The sequence below is a fragment of the Rhinatrema bivittatum genome, chromosome 10 (genome assembly GCF_901001135.1).
Source record: "Rhinatrema bivittatum chromosome 10, aRhiBiv1.1, whole genome shotgun sequence".
NCBI lineage: Eukaryota > Metazoa > Chordata > Amphibia > Gymnophiona > Rhinatrematidae > Rhinatrema > Rhinatrema bivittatum.
The window spans coordinates 70,203,835-70,226,354 of record NC_042624.1 but is presented as its reverse complement, the minus strand read 5'-3'; the positions used below and the strand labels follow the sequence as shown (position 1 = coordinate 70,226,354).

Sequence of the window (22,520 nt, the reverse complement as noted above, 5' to 3'; positions counted from 1 at the left end):
TTTTAAAACTTTTCTATACCGTTGCTAAGTTAAATACCATCACAACGGTTTACATGTAGGCACATATTTAATGTAGGTAAAAGTGTACAATAGTACATTCTAACAGGTGCCATCAAAGGTTCGGTTACAATATATCATTAGACAGTCATTTAGCGAAGTAGTTCATGACCAATTGTACCAAGGTACTTACACCGGTAGTTTTATTACACATAGTATTATAGTTATGGTTTATTGTGGTGTGGAGTTCATAGGCTAATCTACTGTATATTCCTAAGGACTGTATGTCTGTGCCTTTCTGTCTTTTCCTGAAATAATTCTCTATTCTCCTGTCTCTTTGTAAAATGCTTGTTTAAAAAGCCATGTTTTTAGGTTTTTCTTGAATGTCTTGAGATCACTTTGTAGCCTGATCTCTGGAGGCATTGTGTTCCAGATTATGGGTCCTGCTAGTGATAGGGCTCTCTCTCTCACTTGTGTCAGTCTTGCTGTTTTAACTAATGGAATGGTTAGGAGTGCTTTATTTGCTGAGCGGAGGTTCCTGTATGGAGTGTGTACCCGTAATGCTGTGTTCAACCAGTCTGATTTCTCATCATAAATTAGTTTGTGAATGATACATAGGGTTTTGTATTTAATTCTGTGTTCAATTGGTAGCCAATGTAACTCTGCTAGGGTTTCAGTTATATGGTCCCTCCTTTTTCCAGTTAGTATTCTAGCTGCTGTGTTCTGAAGTATTTGCAGTGGTCTTAATGTTGTATTAGGTAGTCCTAGCATAAGGGCATTGCAGTAATCTGTGCTGGAGAAGATTAGTGCCTGCAGTATTGTTCGGAAGTCATTTTGAGTTAGCAGTGGTTTACGTTTTCTGAGTACTATGAGTTTTGCATAACCTTCCCTTACTTTTAGTGATATGTGTTTCAGATTGATTTCAGGGTCTATTATTATTCCCAGGTTACGTACTTTTTCTGCTAGTTCAATTTTCTGGTTGTCTTTGAGTATTATTGATGTTTGACTGATTTCAGAATTTTTTCAATCTAAGTAAAGAAATTCTGTTTTATCAATATTAATTACAAGTTCCATTTGTGTCAGTAATTGTTTTATAATGCTTAGGTACATGTTGGCTAGGTTTAATGTTTTCTCTAGAGTGTCCTCTATGGGTTGAATTAGTTGAATGTCGTCGGCGTAAATGTAGTGGCTAATTCCTAGCCCTGCAAGTAAGTGGCATAATGGCAGCATGTATATGTTAAAAAGGGTCACAGATAGGGCTGATCCCTGTGGAACTCCTGTTTTGAGATTAATTTTTTCTGATAATGTGTTGTTGATCTGAACTTGGAAAAACCTGTTTTTTAGATATGATCTGAACCATTTTAAAGTTAGGTCATGTAATCCGATTTCTTCCAGTCTATTTAGTAGTATTTTATGGTTTACTGTGTCAAAGGCTGCAGATAGGTCAAGCATTAGTAGAATGTAGTGTTTACCACTATCAAAGCCTCTTAGAATGTTATCTGTTAGAGAGAAGAGCAGAGTCTCAGTGCTGTAGTGTTTTCGAAAACCGTGTTGAGAAGGATACAGTATGTTATTGTTATCCAGGTGTTCAGCTAGTTGTTTCTGTACCGTTTTTTCAATTAGTTTAGCTATTAAAGGAAGATTTGATACTGGTCTATAGTTGTTTAGGATGAGGGGATCACTGTTTTTTTTCTTAATTATTGGTTTTATTATTGCTCCTTTCAGTATATCCGGCATTGTTCCTTCTTCTAGGGATAGGTTTATGATTTTAGTCAGCGTATGGGTGACTATATTAGCTGATTTTTTTTAATTCAGTTGTAGGTATTGTGTCAATTTTGTGTGGGGCAGGGTTTACATTTTTTAGCATATGCTCCACTTCCATTTCAGATATCTCAGTGAAAGATGTCCATGGATTGACATCCCTTTTTTGCATTTTAATTTCTTGGTTGGCAGTGTTTGGAAGTTTGTCTTAGTTTAGTGATTTTGTCACTGAAAAATTTGGCGATTTCATTACATTTTGTTTCTGGTAGGTTTTGTGGTGATTCTTGTTTGTCACTGGTTAGGTTTGAGACTATTGAAAACAGTGTTCTTGGGTTATGTGCAAATTTTTCAATTTTATTGCTGAAATATTCTCTCTTAACATTGAGTATTAGCTGTTTGTAGAAAGCTAGATGCTTTCTGTATTTAGTTAGGTTATCGGATGTTTTGTGTTTTTTCCATTTTCTCTCCAGAGCTCTGAGGGTCCTTTTTGCATCTTTAATAGCCAAAGAAGTATGCAGACAGGCCTACAAACACTGTCACAGCAAGAGAAAGAACTTTTGTCCAGTTGAACTTTAAAACAGCACTGACAGTGGAAAAACAAGAGATCTTGCCATGATACACTGAAGGATACTTTATCAAGATCTACCTGTTTGTAAGTGCCCATTTAAATAAAAAAATAAAAAGGACAGGACAATACCAGCTAAACCCCTAAACAGGAGTCATGGATCAGCCAAGGCATATCCAGAGGTCAGAAAGACCACTCTTGGAAGGGGGGGGGGGGGGGGGGGGGGGCGCAGTCAAAGAGAAACACACTAGCATAACAGCTTGGCATACAGACGTGGCAGTTCTCCCACCGAAGAAATAAGTGGGGAAAAAGACCAGCAATGCAGCACCCACCATGTAATTATGCATAAGCTTATGCATATTTATCAGATGGAAAGTATAAGACTGGGGGCAAAGAGGAAGAAGGGAGCAGACTAAGAGTGACCAGGAAAGGAAAAGCGAAAAGGGAAGTCTGAAGCAGACCAGCACTCCCTACTATAGAAGAGGGAAACTACTATGTGTGGCCCGGAGACCAGAGAGAGGAAACGCCCTGATGAAAGACAGTGGTGAGCAGACTGAGATGATGGGGAGCAGAGAGCAGCCCAACAGCTTTGCCAGTATGGGAAGGGACCCAGAAGCAAGCCCAGACAGCCAGTAGCTTTGCCAGACCCTGTCCCAGAGTCAAGTCTCCTCACCTGCCCACATTCTCCGGCTCTCCAGCTGCAGCCTGCTTCAGAGGTAAACAGGAGAAATCACCTGAAGTCTGGACCAGGGGTGAGTTAGCCATCAGTATTAATATATTAAGCAGGCTAAGGTTTATGGCATGTGTGAAACCACCCATGATATAGAACTTTCTTTAGGAAAAACTGGTGCTTAGTGGCCAGGATGTTAGAGACAGGAATTGATATTTTCTAAATGCTAAACCCTACCAAATCTGATAAAGTCTATTTCTGAGGAGAACATGTCTTTTTCCTGACTTAAGATCTGAAGTAAGGTAGAAGAGTAGCTGGAAGTGTTCTGTAGCAGACAGGTCCCCGAGTCCCTAAACTTGCTTACAATGCGATAGCCCCTTGCTATTTTAATGCCTGGGGGAAACTTCACAGAAAAGAAAAGGCTGCTATTGTTCATCCTATCAAGCATTTGCCTTCACGTCACAATTTAGCTAGTATAGTGAACATAATCTTGCTAAATCATGGTCTTGAGAAACTTTGTATCCAGTTATAAAGCCAGCATTGTTAGACACGTCTCCTGATGCACATCTCCATGTGAATTTGCATACACATACCAGTTAAGATGATGTCATATCAGAAATCTACCAATCCTATGCAACTGGATTGCACTAACATCCAAATCAAGATCAACATTTCAACCCTATGCATATGTATGACGTTCTGATCAGGGGGGGGGGGGGGGGTGGGGGGGCAAAACTGGACTTTACAGATTGCAGGACTCTTCTATTCCGTTGATCTAACCAACAGCAACAAGTCATTCCAGATTAAAGGACCCACAGTTGAAACAGCCCAATCAGTGTCGCTTAAGAGAGACTTTTTCAACGGAGGCCTTGGCCAAGAACCCTCAAAGAATCTAAGCATATGACTAGGCATGTACCAAAGCAATTTCTTCTACAGATATTTAGGACCATTGTCTTCACAGATTGAAAAACTATAGTCAGTTGCTTAAAACTAGTGAAGTGTAATGACTAATATAGGAGATGCCCTTTCCAACCTTGACTTTCCAAAGACCAGATGAGCTTCCATAATTTGTAGTAGCCATAACCTATAAGTAGGGACCTTTGTTTTCAGATTTCACTTTATTTTGCCTAGGAATTTCAATGTTAAAATAAAAAAGAAAGAGTGGAAAAGTTACTTTTCCACTGATTTTTCTCCTGTGTTATTTTTTCACAAATTTGTTTTGGTCTAGCGTTGAAATGCCAAGGCAAAATAAAATAACTGAAAATGAAGGTTGCTACCTATAAGTAAATTTCACTGGTAAACCTACAAAAAAATGTTTCAGTGGTCTAGCTCAGAGATAAGCAATGCATATATCACACATTTTAATGCTTGTTGACCAAGTAAAGTCTAAAGTTGACACTGTCTTTACTTGTAAGCAAACATTCTGCATCACCATCCCAATGAAGTACCACAAAAGAAAATAAAAAAAAAAATAAATAAAAACTAGAGTCCAAATGAACCCCCATACTTAAATTTAGAGACCGTAATCACATGGTCCTCTAATACTAGAACGGCAACCATAGTATTCAACTAATGCTGCTTGTCTGATTCCAAAATTATCTAAGCAGGCTTAACATTGAGCTCTGGAGAAGAAAGTTATGAAGCAAAAAATAAATAACCACCCCATACAAACCGAAAAAAGTTACCTCTCTCTTATTTCTCCTGGCCACCTTCAGAAATTCCGTCAGAATCTGCAGCTGGGCAGTATGGGACTCCTGAAACAAACATTACATTTTAAAAAGTTGATATGGGGGGGGGACGGGGGGACTATAAAGTATTACTATTCTAAGTGGACTACATTTTAAGACATTCATAATATAATTAAACAAGATATAGAATTAACACATTGACAGCCCTTACTTTAACTAAGCCATGCCTCACTTTGCCTGTTTTAATGAGGGAGTTAATAGCTTTGGAAAGGTGTCTGGGTTTAAAGTGAATATGGGGGAAGTCCGAACTATAAGTCTCCAGGAGGAACAGGTTTCTAGACTAAAAGATAAATTCCTATTAGGATTGTATAAAATACCTGGGGGTACAAAGAGGTCTTGATTACTGGAAATTATTCCAGCTCAACTATATGCCATTGATGGGTTAGATTTATTAAAAATTTGGAGTATTGGCCTCATCATACTTTTGCCTGGCTTGGGCGAACTGCAGTTGTCAAAATGTCCTTGTTACCAAAGTGGTGTGCCCTCTTTCAAACCTTACCCATAGCACTTCCAGATACATTTTTTAAGTTGTTACAGCAATGGATCTTTGGCTTTATTTGGAAATGTAGGCCTCCCCAGTTCCACATTTAAAAGGTACTCTTGGGCTACACAGCTTAAAGCAATTTGTAGTTGGCACCATACTGTTAAACAGGTAGTGGGGTATTCTGGAGCAAGGGATGTTAAATTTGGACTCCTTTGATTCACCGAATCAAATGGCATGGGCACCTTTCTTTGGAGGGATAAGAAAAGGTTGTTGCCCAATTCTTTTACGAAAGTCACCCTCCAACTATGGGAGAAGCAAAGGTTTATTTTAACTGGGAATAAGAATTCTCGCCGTTGTCTTCAATCAGCTTGAGTAGTCCCAAACAATTGGGAGCTATCTCTTCCCATGTCTTTCAGAGATGGCCACATTTCAGCCTGAAAACATTCAGCAAGTTATATCATAATAAATCAATCCTTAGCTTTGAGGATCTTATGCATAAGTTTGGGTTATCTGAGAGATAGGTATGGATACCTCCAGATCAGACATTTTCTGTTGGATAAAAGGATGGCAGAGGAGGTCTCTAGAAATCTCACAGCTTTTGAATTTTATGCTCTAAACATGGATTAGCACAGGGACTTCTCTAAACTCTATATTTTATTCCCATCTTCGACTGTTAAAGCTAGATATATTGAATGGGAGAAATTTTTGGACTGAAAATGACAAAGATCTTTGGGATACCCGCTATCAGTAGACTGCAGAGAGCTCCTTATTCAATCTGATAGTGGAAAATAGTTAGTCCAACTCCAATTATACTTGACTCCTGTCTGACTACACAGGATCTACCCCACAGTCACTGATACCTGCTGGTGCCACTGTGGTAATTCGGGCATATTCTTCCATATTTGTTGGAGCTGTGCAAACATTCAGATTTTTGGGGGGAATAGTTATAGACCTGGTGGCAGAGTTATTACAATTGAAGGTGCCCAGGGATCCTAAGATTTTTCCGTTATCTTTATTCCCTAAAAAGTGGCCAAATCTTTGCTGCTAGGACTGAAACAGCAGCTTTTTTGCAGGTGAATACCTGTCCCATCCTTGACATTTCTCAACAGGTTTACGGAATGTGTTTTATTTGGTAAAGCTGACTGGCCTGCAGAGAGATTGTCATCTGTTTAAATGTCTGGGAATCATTCATTGTTCGGTATAAGTCCACTGACTGAATGTCTTATACTGAGTAGCGAATTCGATCTATACTGACTCCACCTCAAAGTTTAAATGTCACTAATGATCCACTGGGGGGGGGGGGGGGGGGGGGGGGGGGGGGGGAAAGAAGAGGTGGATGGGGGTCAATGCCATAATGTGGACAAAATTGTATATGGACTGTAGATTTAGCTGCACTGTTCAGATGTTTCTTGTACTGCTTGTTACTATGGTCAGTTTATATTATTGTGCGTGATTCAATAAACATTAAATTGAAATAGTGTACATTGGCAGCCCTATAGTAACTCTGTAGAATCAGACAGCAACCAACAGCACCTTCATCTACAACACAGACATGCTAAACAAAAGCCTTCTCAAATTAAGTGTTTTCCCAAGATCTTAAGATCCTATTCTCTATTTAAGTCTAGTGGGAGAACATGCCATGAAGGACCCATGGCTGAAAATGCCCACTTACATACTGCTTACAATCAACAATCTTAAGGAAGAGAGAGTTAAAATTGTTCTGCAGAGCACAAAAGGCAAGCCAGGACATTTTTGTAGAAAGTTTCACATATATAATGGCTTATTAAATAGTTTTATGAATCATCATTAACATTTTCAATTGTATTAAAAAAACTACAGGCAATTAGTGCAATTGCTTTAAATAAGGGGTAATGTGCACTACATGACAGCAGCCAGTAATTAATCTGGCTGCTGCATTTTGTACAATCTGTATAGCATGGAGTTGATTCATGGGTAAACCAATATATAAAGAATTACAATAGTCTTATGTTTAGGTTGCATGAATTGAAGTACAGAGGTGAGTAAAATATATGGGGATGGGTGTAGTGTGCCATAAAGCCATTGTCTGGGGTGATATGTTTTTTTTTAGGGGTTCCAATTCAGCAGTTTCATGCTGGAGTGTTCCTTTGAAGTTCCTTTTCAGGAGTATGGCAACTTTAAGAAAACACTCCACTGTGAAACTGCTGAACTGGAACTCCTCAAAACCTTACCATCACCCTAAGTCTGAACAGAGAAACTGGCTCCATGGCACACTATATCTATGAACTTAACTGTTCAGATCACTGTGTTTTCACACTTACCTCAGTTGTCAGTAGCCTGGCCTATAATGCTACTAACATTTCCACACCCTGCCTGCTTGCTATTTAATATCTCCCACTTTGTTCTGTATCCCCCTCCCCCATCCCATATATTTTATCCACCTCTGTACTTCAGTTCATGCATCTGATGAAGTGGACTGTGTCCTCGAAAACTCATGCTTCAATAAATGGGTCTTTAAGATGCTACCCGCCTCGTGTCATTTTTGCTTCACCAGGCTAACACAGCTAACCCTCTGAACCACATGGAAGGGGTATAAATCTTTCCATACCTGGACAATGACCACAAGCATCATGTCATTTGTACCCCTCAGCATTATAGATGCACTACTACTATTGCAAAATATTTGGAGTAAACTGAGCTGCTGACAGGCCAAAGGGCAGTACTTTGTATTGATAAGGGGAAGAATCCACCTTGATATGAAGTTAGCACCAGCAGAAGGGATGAAAGGGTATATGAGCATATATATCCATTTCTCCTTCTTTATATAGAAAAGGATAGTACTGAGGGAAATTTTTTTATTTCTCTCAGAGTAGATGTTTGTTCAGTTTTCTCAAATCCAGAATAGGTCTAAATCCCCCCCTTCCAATTTTTTGAGAATGATAAAATACCAGGCATAGAATCCCTTTCCATGCTGGGACACAGTGACTGCCTCTATTGCCCGTTCTTAAAGAGACTCCACTTCAAGTTGTGTCAAGAGAGGGGTATGGACTGAGTCCTGAACAATGAGGAAAAGATGGTAGCCAGAAAAGTGCAAATGGTACCCAAATTCCATGATCTTGAGGACCCTGAAGTCCTTTGTGATCTGGTGCCACTCCTTCAGGTAACACTGGCTTCTGCCTCCCACTGGAGAGAGCGTTCAATGAGAATTCAAAAGGAACAAAAAATTTGGGCCCAGATTTTGGCAGGGTGGTTTGACCTATCTTAGGCTGACAGTGTTCCTGTTGATGAGGTCTAGCCGGAAGTTACTGATGTTGAGCCGGAAGAGGTGGGAGTCTGCATCATTGATAAGATCAGAAAAGTGTGCCTCTTGAAGGAGTGTCTGAAAGAAAGCAACTGCACAGGTCCTATTGACAAAGACTGGACCACAACATACTGTTCTTTTGAGCAACTACTTCTGAGCTTTTCTCCAAAAAGCTGCTCTCCCAAACATCTGCCAACCTCTCGTGATCATCACCACAAATGTTGTTGGCTCTCAACTATGCCATACACAGAGTCCCAATGGAGTCAGATGAGGTTCATGATATACTACCAAAAGAGTCAGAGTGAAGTAGATGTCATATGAATCCCAGAACAGTTGGAGATAATTTCCTGCTTTAATGAATGGAAAGAAAGGCTTAAACATTTGCATACAGTTATGAAGTTAATGGACCATATAAAAGGAAAATAGTTAGAAAATAACTGAAAGGTGCAGCTGCAAAGATTAAAAGTGTTCAACAGGCTTGGACATTGTTTAAAAATAAAATCCTAGAGGCGCAGTCCAGATGTACTCCTTGCAGTAAGAAAGGTGGAAAGAAGGCAAAACGATTAGCGTCATGGTTAAAAGGTGAGGTGAAAGAGGCTATTTTAGCCCAAAAAACATCCTTCAAAAATTGGAAGAAGGATCCATCTGAAGAAAATAGGATAAAACATAAGCATTGTCAAGTTGTGTAAAACATTGATAAGACAGGCAAAGAGAGAATTTGAAATGAAGTTGGCCACAGAGGCAAAAACTCATAATAAAAACTTTTTAAAATATATCTGAAGCAAGAAACCTGTGAGGGAGTTGGTTGGACCATAAGATAACAGAGGGGTTAAAGGGGCTCATAGGGAAGATAAGGCCATTGCAAAAAGACTAAACTAATGCTTTGCTTCCATGTTTACTAATGGGGATGTTGGGGAGATACCAGTTCTGGAGATGTTTTCAAGGGTGATGAGTCAGACAAACTAAACCAAATCACTGTGAACCGGGAAGATGTAATAAGCCAGATTGACAAACTAAAGAGTAGCAAAGCACCTGGACCCAATGGTATACATCCTAGGGTACTAAAGGAACTCAAAAATGAAATTCTGATTTATTAGGTATAATTTGTAACATATCATTAAAATCATCCATTGTACCTGAAGACTGGAGGGTGGCCAATGTAACCCCAATATTTAAAAAGGGCTCCAGGGGTGATCAGAGTAACTATAGACCAGTGAGCCTGACTTCAGTGCCAGGAAAAATAGTGGAAACTATTCTCAAGATCAAAATCGTAGAGCATATAGAAAGACATGGTTTAATGGAACACAGTCAACATGGATTTACCCAAGGGAAGTCTTGCCTTACAAATCTGCTTCATTTTTTTCAAAGGGGTTAATAAACATGAGGATAAAGGTGAACCGGTAGATGTAGTATATTTGGATTTTCAGAAGGCACCTGACAAAGTCCCTCATGAGAGGCTTCTAAGAAAACTAAAAAGTCATGGGATAGGAGGCGATGTCCTTTCATGGATTACAAACTGGTTAAAAGACAGGAAACAGAGTAGGATTAAATGGTCAATTTTCTCAGTGGAAAAGGGGTAAACAGTGGAGTGCCTCAGGGATCTGTACTGGAAAGGAATACAACAAGTGAGGTTATCAAATTTGCGGACGATACAACATTATTCAGAGTAGTTAAATCACAAGCGGACTATGATACATTACAGGAGGACCTTGCAAGGCTGGAAGACTGGGCATCCAAATGGCAGATGAAATTTAATGTGGACAAGTGCAAGGTGTTGCATATAGGGAAAAATAACCCTTGCTGTAGTTAAACGATGTTAGGTTCCATATTAGGAGCTACCACCCAAGAAAAAGATCTAGACATCATAGTGGATAATACTTTGAACTCGTTGGCTCAGTGTGCTGCAACAGTCAAAAAAGCAAACAGAATGTTAGGAATTATTAGGAAGGGAATGGTTAATAGAACGGAAAATGTCATAATGCCTCTGTATCGCTCCATGGTGAGACCACACCTTGAATACTGTGTACAATTCTGGTCACATCTCAAAAAAAAAAAAAAGATATAGTTGCGATAGAGAAGGTACAGAGAAGGGCGACTAAAATGAAAGGGAATGGAACAGCTCCCTTATGAGGAAAGGCTGAAGAGGTTAGGGCTGTTCAGCTTGGAGAAGAGACGGCTGAGGGGGGATATGATAGAGGTCTTTAAGATCATGAGAGGTCGAACAAGTAGATGTGAATCGGTTATTTACACTTTCATTCCATTTCATTCCATGAAGATAGCAAGTAGCACATTTAAGACTAATCTGAGAAAATTCTTTCACTCAATGCACAATTAAGCTCTGGAATTTGTTGTCAGAGGATGTGGTTAGTGCAGTTAGTGTAGCTGGGTTCAAAGAAGGTTTGGATAAGTTCTTGGAGGATAAGTCCATTAACTGCTACTAATCAAGTTTACTTAGGGAATTAGCCACTGCTATTAATTGCATCAGTAGCATGGGATCTTCTTGGTTTTGGGTAATTGCCAGGTCCTTGTGGCCTGGTTTGGCCTCTGTTGAAAACAGGATGCTGGGCTTGATGGACCCTTGGTCTGATCCAGCATGGCAATTTCTTATGTTCTTAAAGTGAAGGATAGCCATATCAGCACTTTAGCATGGTGCTCTGAAAAACACTTTCCAAAACTGTCAACGAGCCTAGGGTCCTTCCAGGGGGGCAAATTTGAATGTATTCTCATTTCTTGGGATTTTTCAGTGAGGACTCCATGACAGAGTTATGCAGTAACTGCACCCATCCAAAACGCAGCAGTTTAACTCTGTACTTGAGAGCCAACTTTCTTGCTATAGGAGCACAAGTTATAAGATTTTCCCACATTTGTAATGGCTTTAGGAGGTGTTTAGTTATCTGATTTATATTCTCCTCCTTCAGCCACTTTGAAGCAAATTACATCAGGTACTGTAAGCATTTCCCTGTCCCCAGAGGGCTCACTAAGTTTTTACCTGAGGCAATAGAATGTGAAATGACTTACCCAAGGTCATAAGGAGAGGCAGTAGGATATGAACCCTGGCTTCCCTGGTTCATAGCCTGCTGCTCCAAAACACTAAGTTATGAGCTGAAAGAGCTGCTGTCTGATGGAATGTCCAGGAACTGTAGAAGACCAAAGATACCTGAACAGGGATCTTTGTCCTTGTGCCAGAGTACATTGCCATCTTTTCAAAAAATTTAGAAAAAGTGAAGTCTTTCATAGAAGAGGCGTGCTCTAACAGATCCAGAAGTGGGTCAGAAGGTATTCCTGTTGACCTTTCCTCAGATCAAAGATGTAGGCACACTAACCTAGAACCCAAATGATGAAGAGGATAAGTTTGAAGGTTCAATCAGTTGTGTCTGAAGGGAGAAAACTTGGACTCCACTGCAACTCAGAGGAATGATGAACATCTGAGGTGAGATTCTGATGTATTCACTCTGATAGGGGACGGGGACTCCCTCCTGTGGAAGAACTGAAGCGATGCTGGAGAGAAGAGTAGAAAGTATCTTGTGTCTCTCCTTAGTCAAAGAGTTAAGGAAATTCTTCACCAAATCTGGTCGAGTAACTGATGTGTCCTTTTGACCTGGCACTGGTGGGACATCACACCTTCAGAGACAAGAATGGGCTCCTGATCTTGAAAAGGTGGCCTATTTGAGGTAAATGGTACCAACGAACATATTGGGTCCAGTGGTTCCAAGTGCAAACCATCCATGACAACTCTTGATAAGGTAAGGACTCTGGTAAATGGGAGGCCCTCCTGGCCTAGGTGTAGGACAACCAGCATATAGCTGAGTTGGTATGTCCCCCATGGATCCCCTTACATGAGACTCGATGTGTTGAATGAGACTGCCATTGCAGTAATTAGGATGTCACCAAGGAGGTATGCCTAGGCAGCACCGGACTCAGACCTTTGACGAAGAAAACAAGTACGTCCAGCGGCTTGGCTTATGCAGTAATCTTGAAATAGTTGAACAGTCAACATTTTCCCCATTCAGCCAGAAATATTTTAAGTAACTTAAGCCTAACAGTGATTTTCCACAGCAGTTTCCTTAACCCACAGCTAGTGACTTTGGAGTGAGGTCCCAATCACAGGAGTATTTTGGTAGTGCTAAACTGTTTCCACTTTACAGTGATGGATTTCAATGCCCCAAGGGATATTCAAATGCATTTAAATTCTCATCGCCCTCCTCCAGTCTGCAACTTTCAATAACATTATTCTGGAGTTCTTTTGGCAAAAAAAGCAAGCTTGCTTACGTAAATGGCATTCTCCCTAGAAAGCAGGATGAATTAGTCATCACATGCAGGAGACAGACGATGCAGAACAGACCCATTTCTCTTAGCTTATAGAGCTTTTGCTCTATTAACCAAGTGCGAGAGATCCCACACAAGCATTGCCTCTCAGCACTCAAATCAACTGAGGGGCTCAAGTTTAACTAGATAGTCAACACTCCAGGGAGGCAAGTGGGTATTTAGCATCCTGCAGTCTACAGACAGCACCATTTATGTTAAGCAAGAAGAAGTATGCTTACCTGTTAATTTCCTTTCCATTAGTCCTGCTACACCAATCCAGCCCTGAGAAGTGAGCTCTCCCCCTACCAGCAGATGGAGGCAGATTACACAGATTTCTACTGTGATACCACAGCCTCTCCTTAAGAGATAGATCCAGATTGAAGGGTGAGCAATAACGAAGTGTGGGAAGTCGGGAGAAATGCAAGCAGTAACCAGATTCTACAACCTTGAGCAGCCACAATCTTTTGTGATCTTGCGCTATTCCTCCAGGTAGAGAAATTCTCCTCCCTACAGGAGCAATGAGTTCTGGGTTTGAAAACTGGTCAAAAATCTGGTCCAGGATTAGTTGGACCTTCTCTATTGCTTTTGGTTGGTGCCTTTCGTGTTATCAACTCCAAGATGGAAGCTGCTGTGGAAGCATAGGAGGAGAACAGTACTGCTGGAATTAGTAGAAGGGATGCCTCAAACACAAAGTAGGGCCACCTCAAGATCAACTGTTGTTCAGAGCTAGTTGAGTGCAACTGGACTGCCACATGTTGCTCCTTGATCTGAACTGTGCTTGAGTTTTTATTTGAAGTTATATCCCAGGCAGAAAACAACTGCTAACTTATCATGGATATCGTTTGCAAACTGCTGGTCCTTAACCAAGCTGTTTGGCATGCTCCAATGGAGCCGGATAAGGAGCAGGACATCATGTCAAAAACCTCGTAAACTGATCAAATAAGACTGTGGATACATTATTCCACTTCCAGGAGCAGCCATGGGCATGCTGAGCTGCTATCAACTGGGGCAAGGAAAAGCTTTACATTCAAAAACTAATCAAATATTTCACCATATGAAACTGATGCCCAGAAATAAGAGCATTAAGCATGGAACTCTGGAACACCTCTCGAAATTGTCCAGCAGCCTGCCATCTTTTCCTGGTGGAGCGATGGAGAATATTGTTTTCTTTGCTCGTTTTAATGCAGACTCCCACCATAACAACTATGAAGTAGCTATACCACCTTAAACCCTAGAGCAGTAGTTCCCAAACCTGTCCTGGGTACCCCCAGCCAGTCAGGTTTTCAGGATATCCACAATGAATATGCATGAGAGAGAATTTGCATGCACTGTCTCCATAACATGCAAATTTCCTCTCATGCATATTCATTGTGGATATCCTGAAAACCCGACTGGCTGGGGGGGGTCCTCAGGACAGGGTGGGAACCACTGTCCTAGAGTTTTCTGGACTCCATACTTTAGGTCTAATTTACTGCCTACTTGGCTGCAGGAAATCCGAATATCCCACACTGTTGTAATTCTTGAAAAATCAAATGGATCAGAATAGCTGCCGACTCTGCCTGGGTGCCTAATTTCTGGAAAAGGCCAAAGACTTCCATGCAAAGATCTTTGTCCTTATTGGTATTACCTCCTAGAACCTTACCCAGCTTATCCGAAGATGGAGATAAATGTTTGAGGTTCAGATCAGAGGGTATTCCCAAACCTTCCTCTGGACACTGATCCAGGATGCCAATGATGTGGGCGGTTGAAGGATCCTTGCTTGCCACAGAAAGAAGTATTCCTAGTGAACATTCTCCGACTGGCTGGACACTGATGCAAGGATTCAAACCAACCTGCAAGAATTCTGATGGACTACCCGTCAGGTCAGAGGTGTAAGACTTGAGGGAGCATATCCAACATCCTGGAAAGGAGAGGCTGAAAAGCATCCTATTTGTCCTTAGCCACCAAGGAGGTTAATAAAAGTCTTCACCAACTCTGCCATTTGATCAAAGGACTGCCATGCTCTCTGACCAGGCATTGGGGTGGAACATCCTCTTTAGAGATCAAGATGGAGTCTTCGTGTAGACCCACTGGACTTTACAAAATTTGGCCCAAGGGCCAGTTGAAAACCAAGGGCAGCATGAAGAAGGTGGGATCTGCTTTGTTCAAGCACAGATCTTGCTCCAGCAGCCTTAATGGGGACATTGTGCTTGAAATAGGAGGTGGTAAATAGGGTATCTCCCTCAACACCATGCACTCTCAGCATCAGTAGCACCAAGGCCTGATGCATTGAGGAGAAGATCCTCAGTCCGAGGCTCGGGAAGACAGTCAGAATCGAAGCCTGAGACAATGATGCCAGTGCGATATGCTTCGTCAACACCAGTTACACTGTTGGCTCTGAGGAGTGGTGCTGCTTCATTTTTTTTAGACACTAAGCCCCACTGTGTACTCAAAGGGCTTGGGGATGCATGAAAATGGGACCTTTTCTGCTTACTCGACCCTGATGAGGAAAGGCCCATGCCTGCTCCAATGAAGATGGGAGGGAGAGGTTTGCTTAAGAAGCTCCTGCTCAACTTGGCACAGGGGGATGAGCTGCAGCTTTTCAGAGACTTACACATTTCCTTCATTTTCCAAACTCCAGACTTCTGAGAGCACAAGACAACCAGCCATAGTGGTAGTAGTTAGACTGGTCATGGTTCAGTCCTAGATACTAGTAACAAGTATCAGATGTTCAGGAACGAAGAAAATAACAATCATTACTACATTTAACAATACATTTACAAAGACACCCATAAGGTGACAGCAGCACCTACAGCGATAGTTTCCAGTCTCAAAATAAGAAAACCCATTCTTCATTTCTGAGTTACTCTGGAAATATCAGGAAAGACTCGCACAGACTGACAATAAAACAAGGAATTCAAATGTCTGAAATGGATTATATTGCTGATATCTTGCTCAATAACAAAAGAAACTAAGGTACTACGTTTGATCATTTCTGGGCCTGAATTCCAAAGAGTTTGTCAAATTGAATGAATCAGCAGGAACCTGGGTCTGCAGTTTGTTGATTTTCCACACAAGCTAGAGTTGGCAAAAGGAAAACTATTAATAGAGGGAATTTGGGACAAGTAAGACACCAAGGAAATATTTTTTCAAGGTAAAATGGTAATTCCCCCATTACCTTAGGATTCTACTTCATTTTCTAAGGAGCTATGGAATGTATGTATTTACTTGGCAGTTGTAGGATAAGATATGCTCTTAAGGAGGCAATTTCCAAAGGAGTTACGCATGTAAATATAACCTATTGTAACAATTTTCAAAAGTCCATTTACAAGCCTACGGTGCATTTATGAAAGTAAAACCTATTGACAATTCAATGGCATATATATTGTGGCAATTTTTAAAATCGCATTTACACACAAAGTGCATTTACACGTGTAAAACCCAGTTGTAATCATGTAAATCCTTTTGAAAATTACTCCTAAACTGCTAAGTAACTATCAGAAGTAGGTGGTACATCAAGCTCACACAAATGCAAGGACACATGGAACACTGGTTGAATTAATTTTGCTTCTAGGTTGTAAGGCAATAAAAGATGAACATTTTGGGAATATAGACTTTCTATAGCCAATCTCTTCTCTTTCCCTATTTTCCTTCAGGGTATATGTTTAGATTCCAATATACTTTATATGAAAACCGTTGACCATTTTAGTAATTGCCTTCTGGAGCAACAACTGAGTTATATCCTTTTGAACTGTGGTCTCCAGAACTGTACACAGTATTCAAAATGAGGTCTTAGCCCTATAATGAGGTAATTTTACCTTTTTTTTTTTTGCTGGCTAGTCCTATCACAATGCATCCAGGCATCCTTCTGTTTTTCCTATCACTTCATCTGTCTGGCCACCTTAAGAGCATCAGATATGATCACCTCCAGGTCTTGCTCTTGTTTTATACACAGCACTACTTCCTTAGGTTTTTGAAACCCAAAATGTACAGCCTTTTTTTTTAAGCATTAAATCTTAGCTGCCAAACTATTCTTCAAGTTTAACTAGATCCTCCCTGTTTCCACACCTTCCAGGGCTTCAACCCAGGTGCAGGTTTTGGTATCATCCACAAAAAGGTAAACTTTATCCAATAACACTTCCACAATATTGTTAAACAGGATGATTACTGTGGCAGATCACTGCCTACAATTACTCAAAGAGAATGCCATTTACCACTACCCTTTTGTTATGCCCTACTCAACTAGTTTCTAACCCAGTCACTTTAGGGCCCATACCTAGGACACTCAGTTTATTTATAAAACACCTATGAGGACCATTGCCAAAGGCCTTGCTGAAGTTCAAGTACACTTCACCTAGCATTCTCCCATGATCTGTCCAGTTACCCGGTCAAAAATTGATTATCTCTGATAAGATCTACCTCTGCTTAAACCATGCTGTCTTGGATCCTGGAAGCTACTGGGTCCCAGAAATAGCACTAGCCTCTGTTTCAGCAGAGATTCTGTTCATTTTCTCACTAAGGTCAGTACTGCACCTTGCTATGGTATGGGTAGCCATGTTTTGAATAAGCTGAAAGGGTTCTCGTCAATGATTTAGGAAGGCCTAAAACTTGATAAATTTTCAGTCCATTCTGTTAAAAACAACTGCCTACATTATTGCTCTTAGGTCAGAAGGCAGAAGTATTGCAGCTTTCTGACCTGTTTCACTTTGAAAAAGGTAGTTCAGGCAACAGATCTAACATATGCTTTCTGTGTCAGTTTGCAATCTAAGCGGATTCCTAGATTTCTTACCTCAGTCCTAAAAGGTAAAAATCTCTCCTATATACAATGATGTGACTAACCCTGTTTTCTTAAGGATAAGGGGCCAGTGTTTTCATCCATTCAACACCTGCCAACAGCTTTTATAAATTCAGCAGCAATGATAAAAAAAATAGCTTAGTATCTGCATAAATCTTGCAATTCAGTCCCTTCCAAAAGAGGTCAGCAGTTTCCTGGTAGGCTGAAGTTATATATTAAATTATTGAAGAAGCGGATTCATGGGGGAACACAAAGTATCTTAGATGTTCTCAGTTAATTTAATTAAATTTCTACGTACTGCCTCCAGCTGTTTCTTCTTCTGCACCAACAGCTCCAACATCAGGTTCACATTAGCCAAGTCCAAGTTATCCTGGTCTGTCCCTAGCAAATCCTGAAATATCTGCCACCGGTGGCCATTCTTAAAGAGAAGGTAAGATAAGAAAAGGAACAAAAATTAACCAGGATCAATCAATGAAGAAATTACTTACTTGATAATTTTGTTTTCCTTAGTGTAGACAGATGGGACTCAGGACCAGTGCTTATGCTCCCCTGCCAGCAGATTGAGACTGAGCAAGCAGACATCATAGTATATATACTCCTGCAGTGACCCCAGCCTGCCAGTATTCTCTTCAAAAGCAACTGTGGACAGACTAGCAAAAAGTTTGATAAAAAGACAGGCAGCCAACAAGAAACACTGAACTCATGTAAGAATCTAGGTACCCCAATCTAGAGACTGGATGAACACTTACCAGTAATTTGTTGGGATCCAGAGCCCCACAGGAAGATTAATGACACATTCATGCAGCAGCCGAAGGTGGGAAGCTGAATTCATCTGTCTACACTAAGGAAAAAGAAATCAGATAAGTAATTTCTCCATTTCCTAGTGTGTAGACAGATGGACTCAGGACCAGTGGAATGTACCAAAGCTACTCCCGAACAGTCCAATCAACACTGCCCGAGCAAAGGCTGCGTCCTCTGGGGCCTGCAAATCCAGAGATGATAAAACCTGGAAAACATGTGTAAGGAGGACCATGTCTCAGCTCAGCAGATATCAATAAGAGACAATCATCTAACCTCCACTCATGATACTGCCTGAGCCCTAGTGGAATGAGTCCAAACATGAGTAGGCAATGGCTTCTCAGCATCCACATACCCGGCCATGACCACCTCCTTACCTTAATCCAGCAAGCTATGGTAACCCATGAAGCTAGAGTGCCCTGCTTACTCTCACCATGGAGGACAAACAGGCGATCCGTTTTCTGGAAAGGCTCAGAAAATTCCAGATACCTCACGACACATTTGACATCCAAGGAACGCAAGAGACTATACTCCTCTGCATACCTGATGGCAAGGAGATGCAGTGATTCAAACGAAAGTCCGACAAAACTTAGGGCAAAAAAAGAGGGAACAGTATGCAGCTATGGAGTTGCCCGAAGGAACGGCTCCTGGCAAGAACAGGCCTGCAGCTCAGAAATTCGATGGGCAGAACATATTGCCATCAGGAATAATGTCTTCAAGGTCAACAACCACAAGGAAAGGCTACCCAGTGGTCGGAACGTAGGGTCAAGTCAAGAAATCCAGCACCAAGTTAAGAATCCACAAGGGGACCGGCAACCTCAAGGGAGGCCTAAGATGTTTCATACCCTTCAAAAAACAGCCCACATTAGGATGGGACAACAAGAATCACCATTCACAGGACCTCTGAAACAAGCAAGAGCTGCAAACGGCACCTTCAAGAAATTAAGGGCAAATCCTTATTCTACCCATCCTGCAAAAAATCCAGAATGAGCGGGATCTTAACTGAATGAGGAAGAACACTATTGCTCCTCACACCAGGCCTCTAATACTCTCCAAACCCACACATAGGCTAAGGAAGTAAAGAACTTCAATGCTTCAACAGGCGTGCCCTCAAGGACTTAACCATAAGACAGAACAGATTCGGATCCTCAAAGAACCGGACCCTGCTGTAACAGATCCCAGCACGGCGGAAGCCGAAGAGGGCTCTCCACCAGGAATCTTCACAAAATCACGTACTACGGACGTCTGGGCCAATCTGCCGCCACCAGTAATACTAGTACCCTGTGGCCTTCCATTTTGCAAACCATCCTGCCCAGCAAAGGCCACTGAGGAAAGGTGTAAAACAATCAGTCTTCTGGTTAGACTTTTATGAGAGCATCTACGCCCAGAGACTGTAGAATCAAGGAACCTTTGCATTGCGAGAAGTCGTCAGCAGGGCCAAGAACGGAAAGCCCTAGTGAGACGCAATTAGCTGAAACCCCTCGGCAGACAACACACATTCTCCTGGGACCAGATTCTCTCTGCTGAGAAGGTTCACTCTAATGTTGTCTTTTCCTGCACTATGAGAGGCCAAGATCTGTAGATGACCTTCCGCCCATTCCACAAGTTGGTCTATTTCCTATGACACCTGCTGGTTCTTTGTTCCTCCCTGGCGAGTGATGTAGGCCACCATCGTCACGTTGTCCAACATCACATGGACCACTTGATCCTGCAGCCTGTGGCTGAACTGCAAGCATGCCAACCGGATAATCCGAGCTTCCAAGCTATTGATGTTCCAGCCGGACTCCTTAGTATTCCAATGCCTTTGGGCCGTCAGTTCCTGACACTAAGCTCCCCAACCCTGGAGACTCACATGTCATTAAGTACCAACCAGGTCAAGGAAGACAAAAACTCCTTTTCTCAGATGAGCCTCCTGCAACCAACACAAGAGGCGAGAGAAGACTTCCGTCAGAAAGAGGAGCCAGACCGAATATCCTGAGACTGCCAGTTCCAAAGGACAGTAGCGAGCGCTGAAGAGAATGCATATGCACCCTCGCCCACAGCACAACTTCCAGGATTGCTGCCATCAAGCCAAGCACCTGTAGGTAGGACCTCCCCATTGGGCGTATAGTGTTCACCAACTGATGCACCTGAGACATCAGTTTCTGAATCTAAACCTCCGGCAGGAAAACCTTGCCTGTCCCATGTCGAACCGAACCCCCAGATACTCCAACAACTGGGATGGCTGAAGACTGCTGTTGGCCAGGTTCACCACCCAACCAACCTCCTGCAACAAGGAGATCACCTTGTGCATCACCAGGCGGTTCTCTTCCTGATACTTGGATGTCTGGCTGATTCGAGCCAAGTATGAATGCACCAGGATCCTCTCTTCTCAAGGCCACCTCACCCATAACCTTGGAAAACATTCTGGGGGAGGTGGCTAGACCAAAGGACATCACCCGTAACTGATAAGGGCGCCCCAACACCACAAAATGTAGAAACATGTGCTTCAAATGGATGGAAATACGAAGGTAGGCCTCTGACATATCCAGGAAGGTCAGAAATTCCCCTGACTGTACTGCCATTATCACAGAACGTAAGATTTACATGCAAAAAAATGAGTCACCTTCAAATGACAGTTGACCCTTTTGAGATCCAGGACAGGACGAAAGGAACCCTCCTTGGGCACAAAATAAATGGCATATCGCCCCTTCCTTTGAGATGTGGGCACCAAACCACAGCCCTCAGTCTAATGGAGTATTTGAAGCGTAGACTCCACTGCCTGCTTCTCCTATGGGAAATAGCAAGGAGACATCATGAACATATCCAGAGGAACGCTGCAAATTTCCAGCGCATATCCTTCTCATATCACCAGGACCCACTGGTCTGATGTGATCTCAACCTACTGCTGGAAAACACACAAAAAAAAAAAGTGCCCCCCCCTATTTCATCCCCAAAGGTGGATCAGCAAACCTTCATTGGGAAGCTCAGGAAGGTCCGCCACCCAAGCCTGCTCCCCTCTTCGGCTGTCTGAGATGAAAGGACTGAGATCTACCGAAAGAGAGTCCTCTGAAAGGTTGACCCTCTGAGGGAACGAAACAACTTGGAACCCCAGAAAAGACCCCTCATACCAAAGGGGCATTGCAATTGCTTATCCTCTGGTAAGCGGCAATTCTCCCCACTTCCTGGCCAGTTTCTCCAACTCACTCCCAAATAAGAGTGAGCCTTTAAAGGGCATCTTTGTAAGATTAGCTTAGGAGGCTGTGTCAGCTGACCAATTTTGCAACCATAGTTGAAGCTGGCCATTATCACCTAAGCCACTCCTCTGGCTGAGGTACGGACCAAATAGTAGCCCACATCTGCTAAAAAGGCAGCAGTGAGCTCCATACTGCTCTGGAATTCCCTTCAGAATCAACCTCCTAAGAGAGCAGCAGACAAGATCGTACCAATAGAGAGCAACAGGAAACGATCTGTAAAGACATCGCCACGGCCTCAAAGGCTTGTTTAATGATAGCCTCAATCCTCCTATCAGGCGCATCCTTCAAGGCCACTTCTTCCTCCATGGGGATAGTCGTTCGCTTAGAGACAGCACATACCGGTGCATCCACTTTGGGAAAACACAAACACTCCCACACAGCTGAATCCAGGGGGGTACAGACCTTCCAACGTCCGAGCCCTTTAAAATATGCTTCTGGGGTGTCCCATTCAGGATCAATCGATTCCTGAATGGTGTCCATCACAAGGAAAAAAAAAAAAAAAAAAAACAAGAGGCTTTACACAAAGAAACCAAAATGGGATTCTTCTTCAGCTCCGACATGGTATCCGCACCAGGAATACCCAGCTGCTTCAAAGTCTGGGAAATAAGGGCTGGCAGTTCAGCTCTAAGAAAGAACCGTAACATAGCACAATGTGTTTCCAGACCCGGAGGGATTTCCCCATTTTCCAGAGATTCAGGATCTGCCTCATCAGTACCATCTGGGTTCCTGTCAGGAATACCCGAAGGGAGCTGAGGGGAGCCCAGTCGCTTTAGCATAGGACTGGAAGAGGTAGGAGCCACCGGCTGAGGGTCCGACCTGACAGGAGTACGTGAAGTCAAGGACTGTGCCTGAAGAAAAGCTTGTAAGCCTTGAAAAAAATTCCATCCAAGAAAAAGCAGCCA

General features: G+C 42.1%; 1 protein-coding gene across 2 annotated transcripts in view; it reads right to left on the bottom strand.

Annotated features, from left to right (window-relative positions):
- The window catches only part of COP1 (COP1 E3 ubiquitin ligase), a 440,422-nt gene that overhangs the window by 371,292 nt on the left and 46,610 nt on the right, over positions 1-22,520 (bottom strand). For both annotated transcript variants that reach the window (XM_029618041.1, XM_029618042.1), the window contains exons 5-6: positions 17,883-18,002; positions 4,679-4,747 (exon numbers count right to left, since the gene is read on the bottom strand). In XM_029618041.1, the coding sequence (XP_029473901.1) occupies positions 4,679-4,747; positions 17,883-18,002 (189 nt within the window). The remainder of the gene's footprint in view (positions 1-4,678; positions 4,748-17,882; positions 18,003-22,520) is intronic.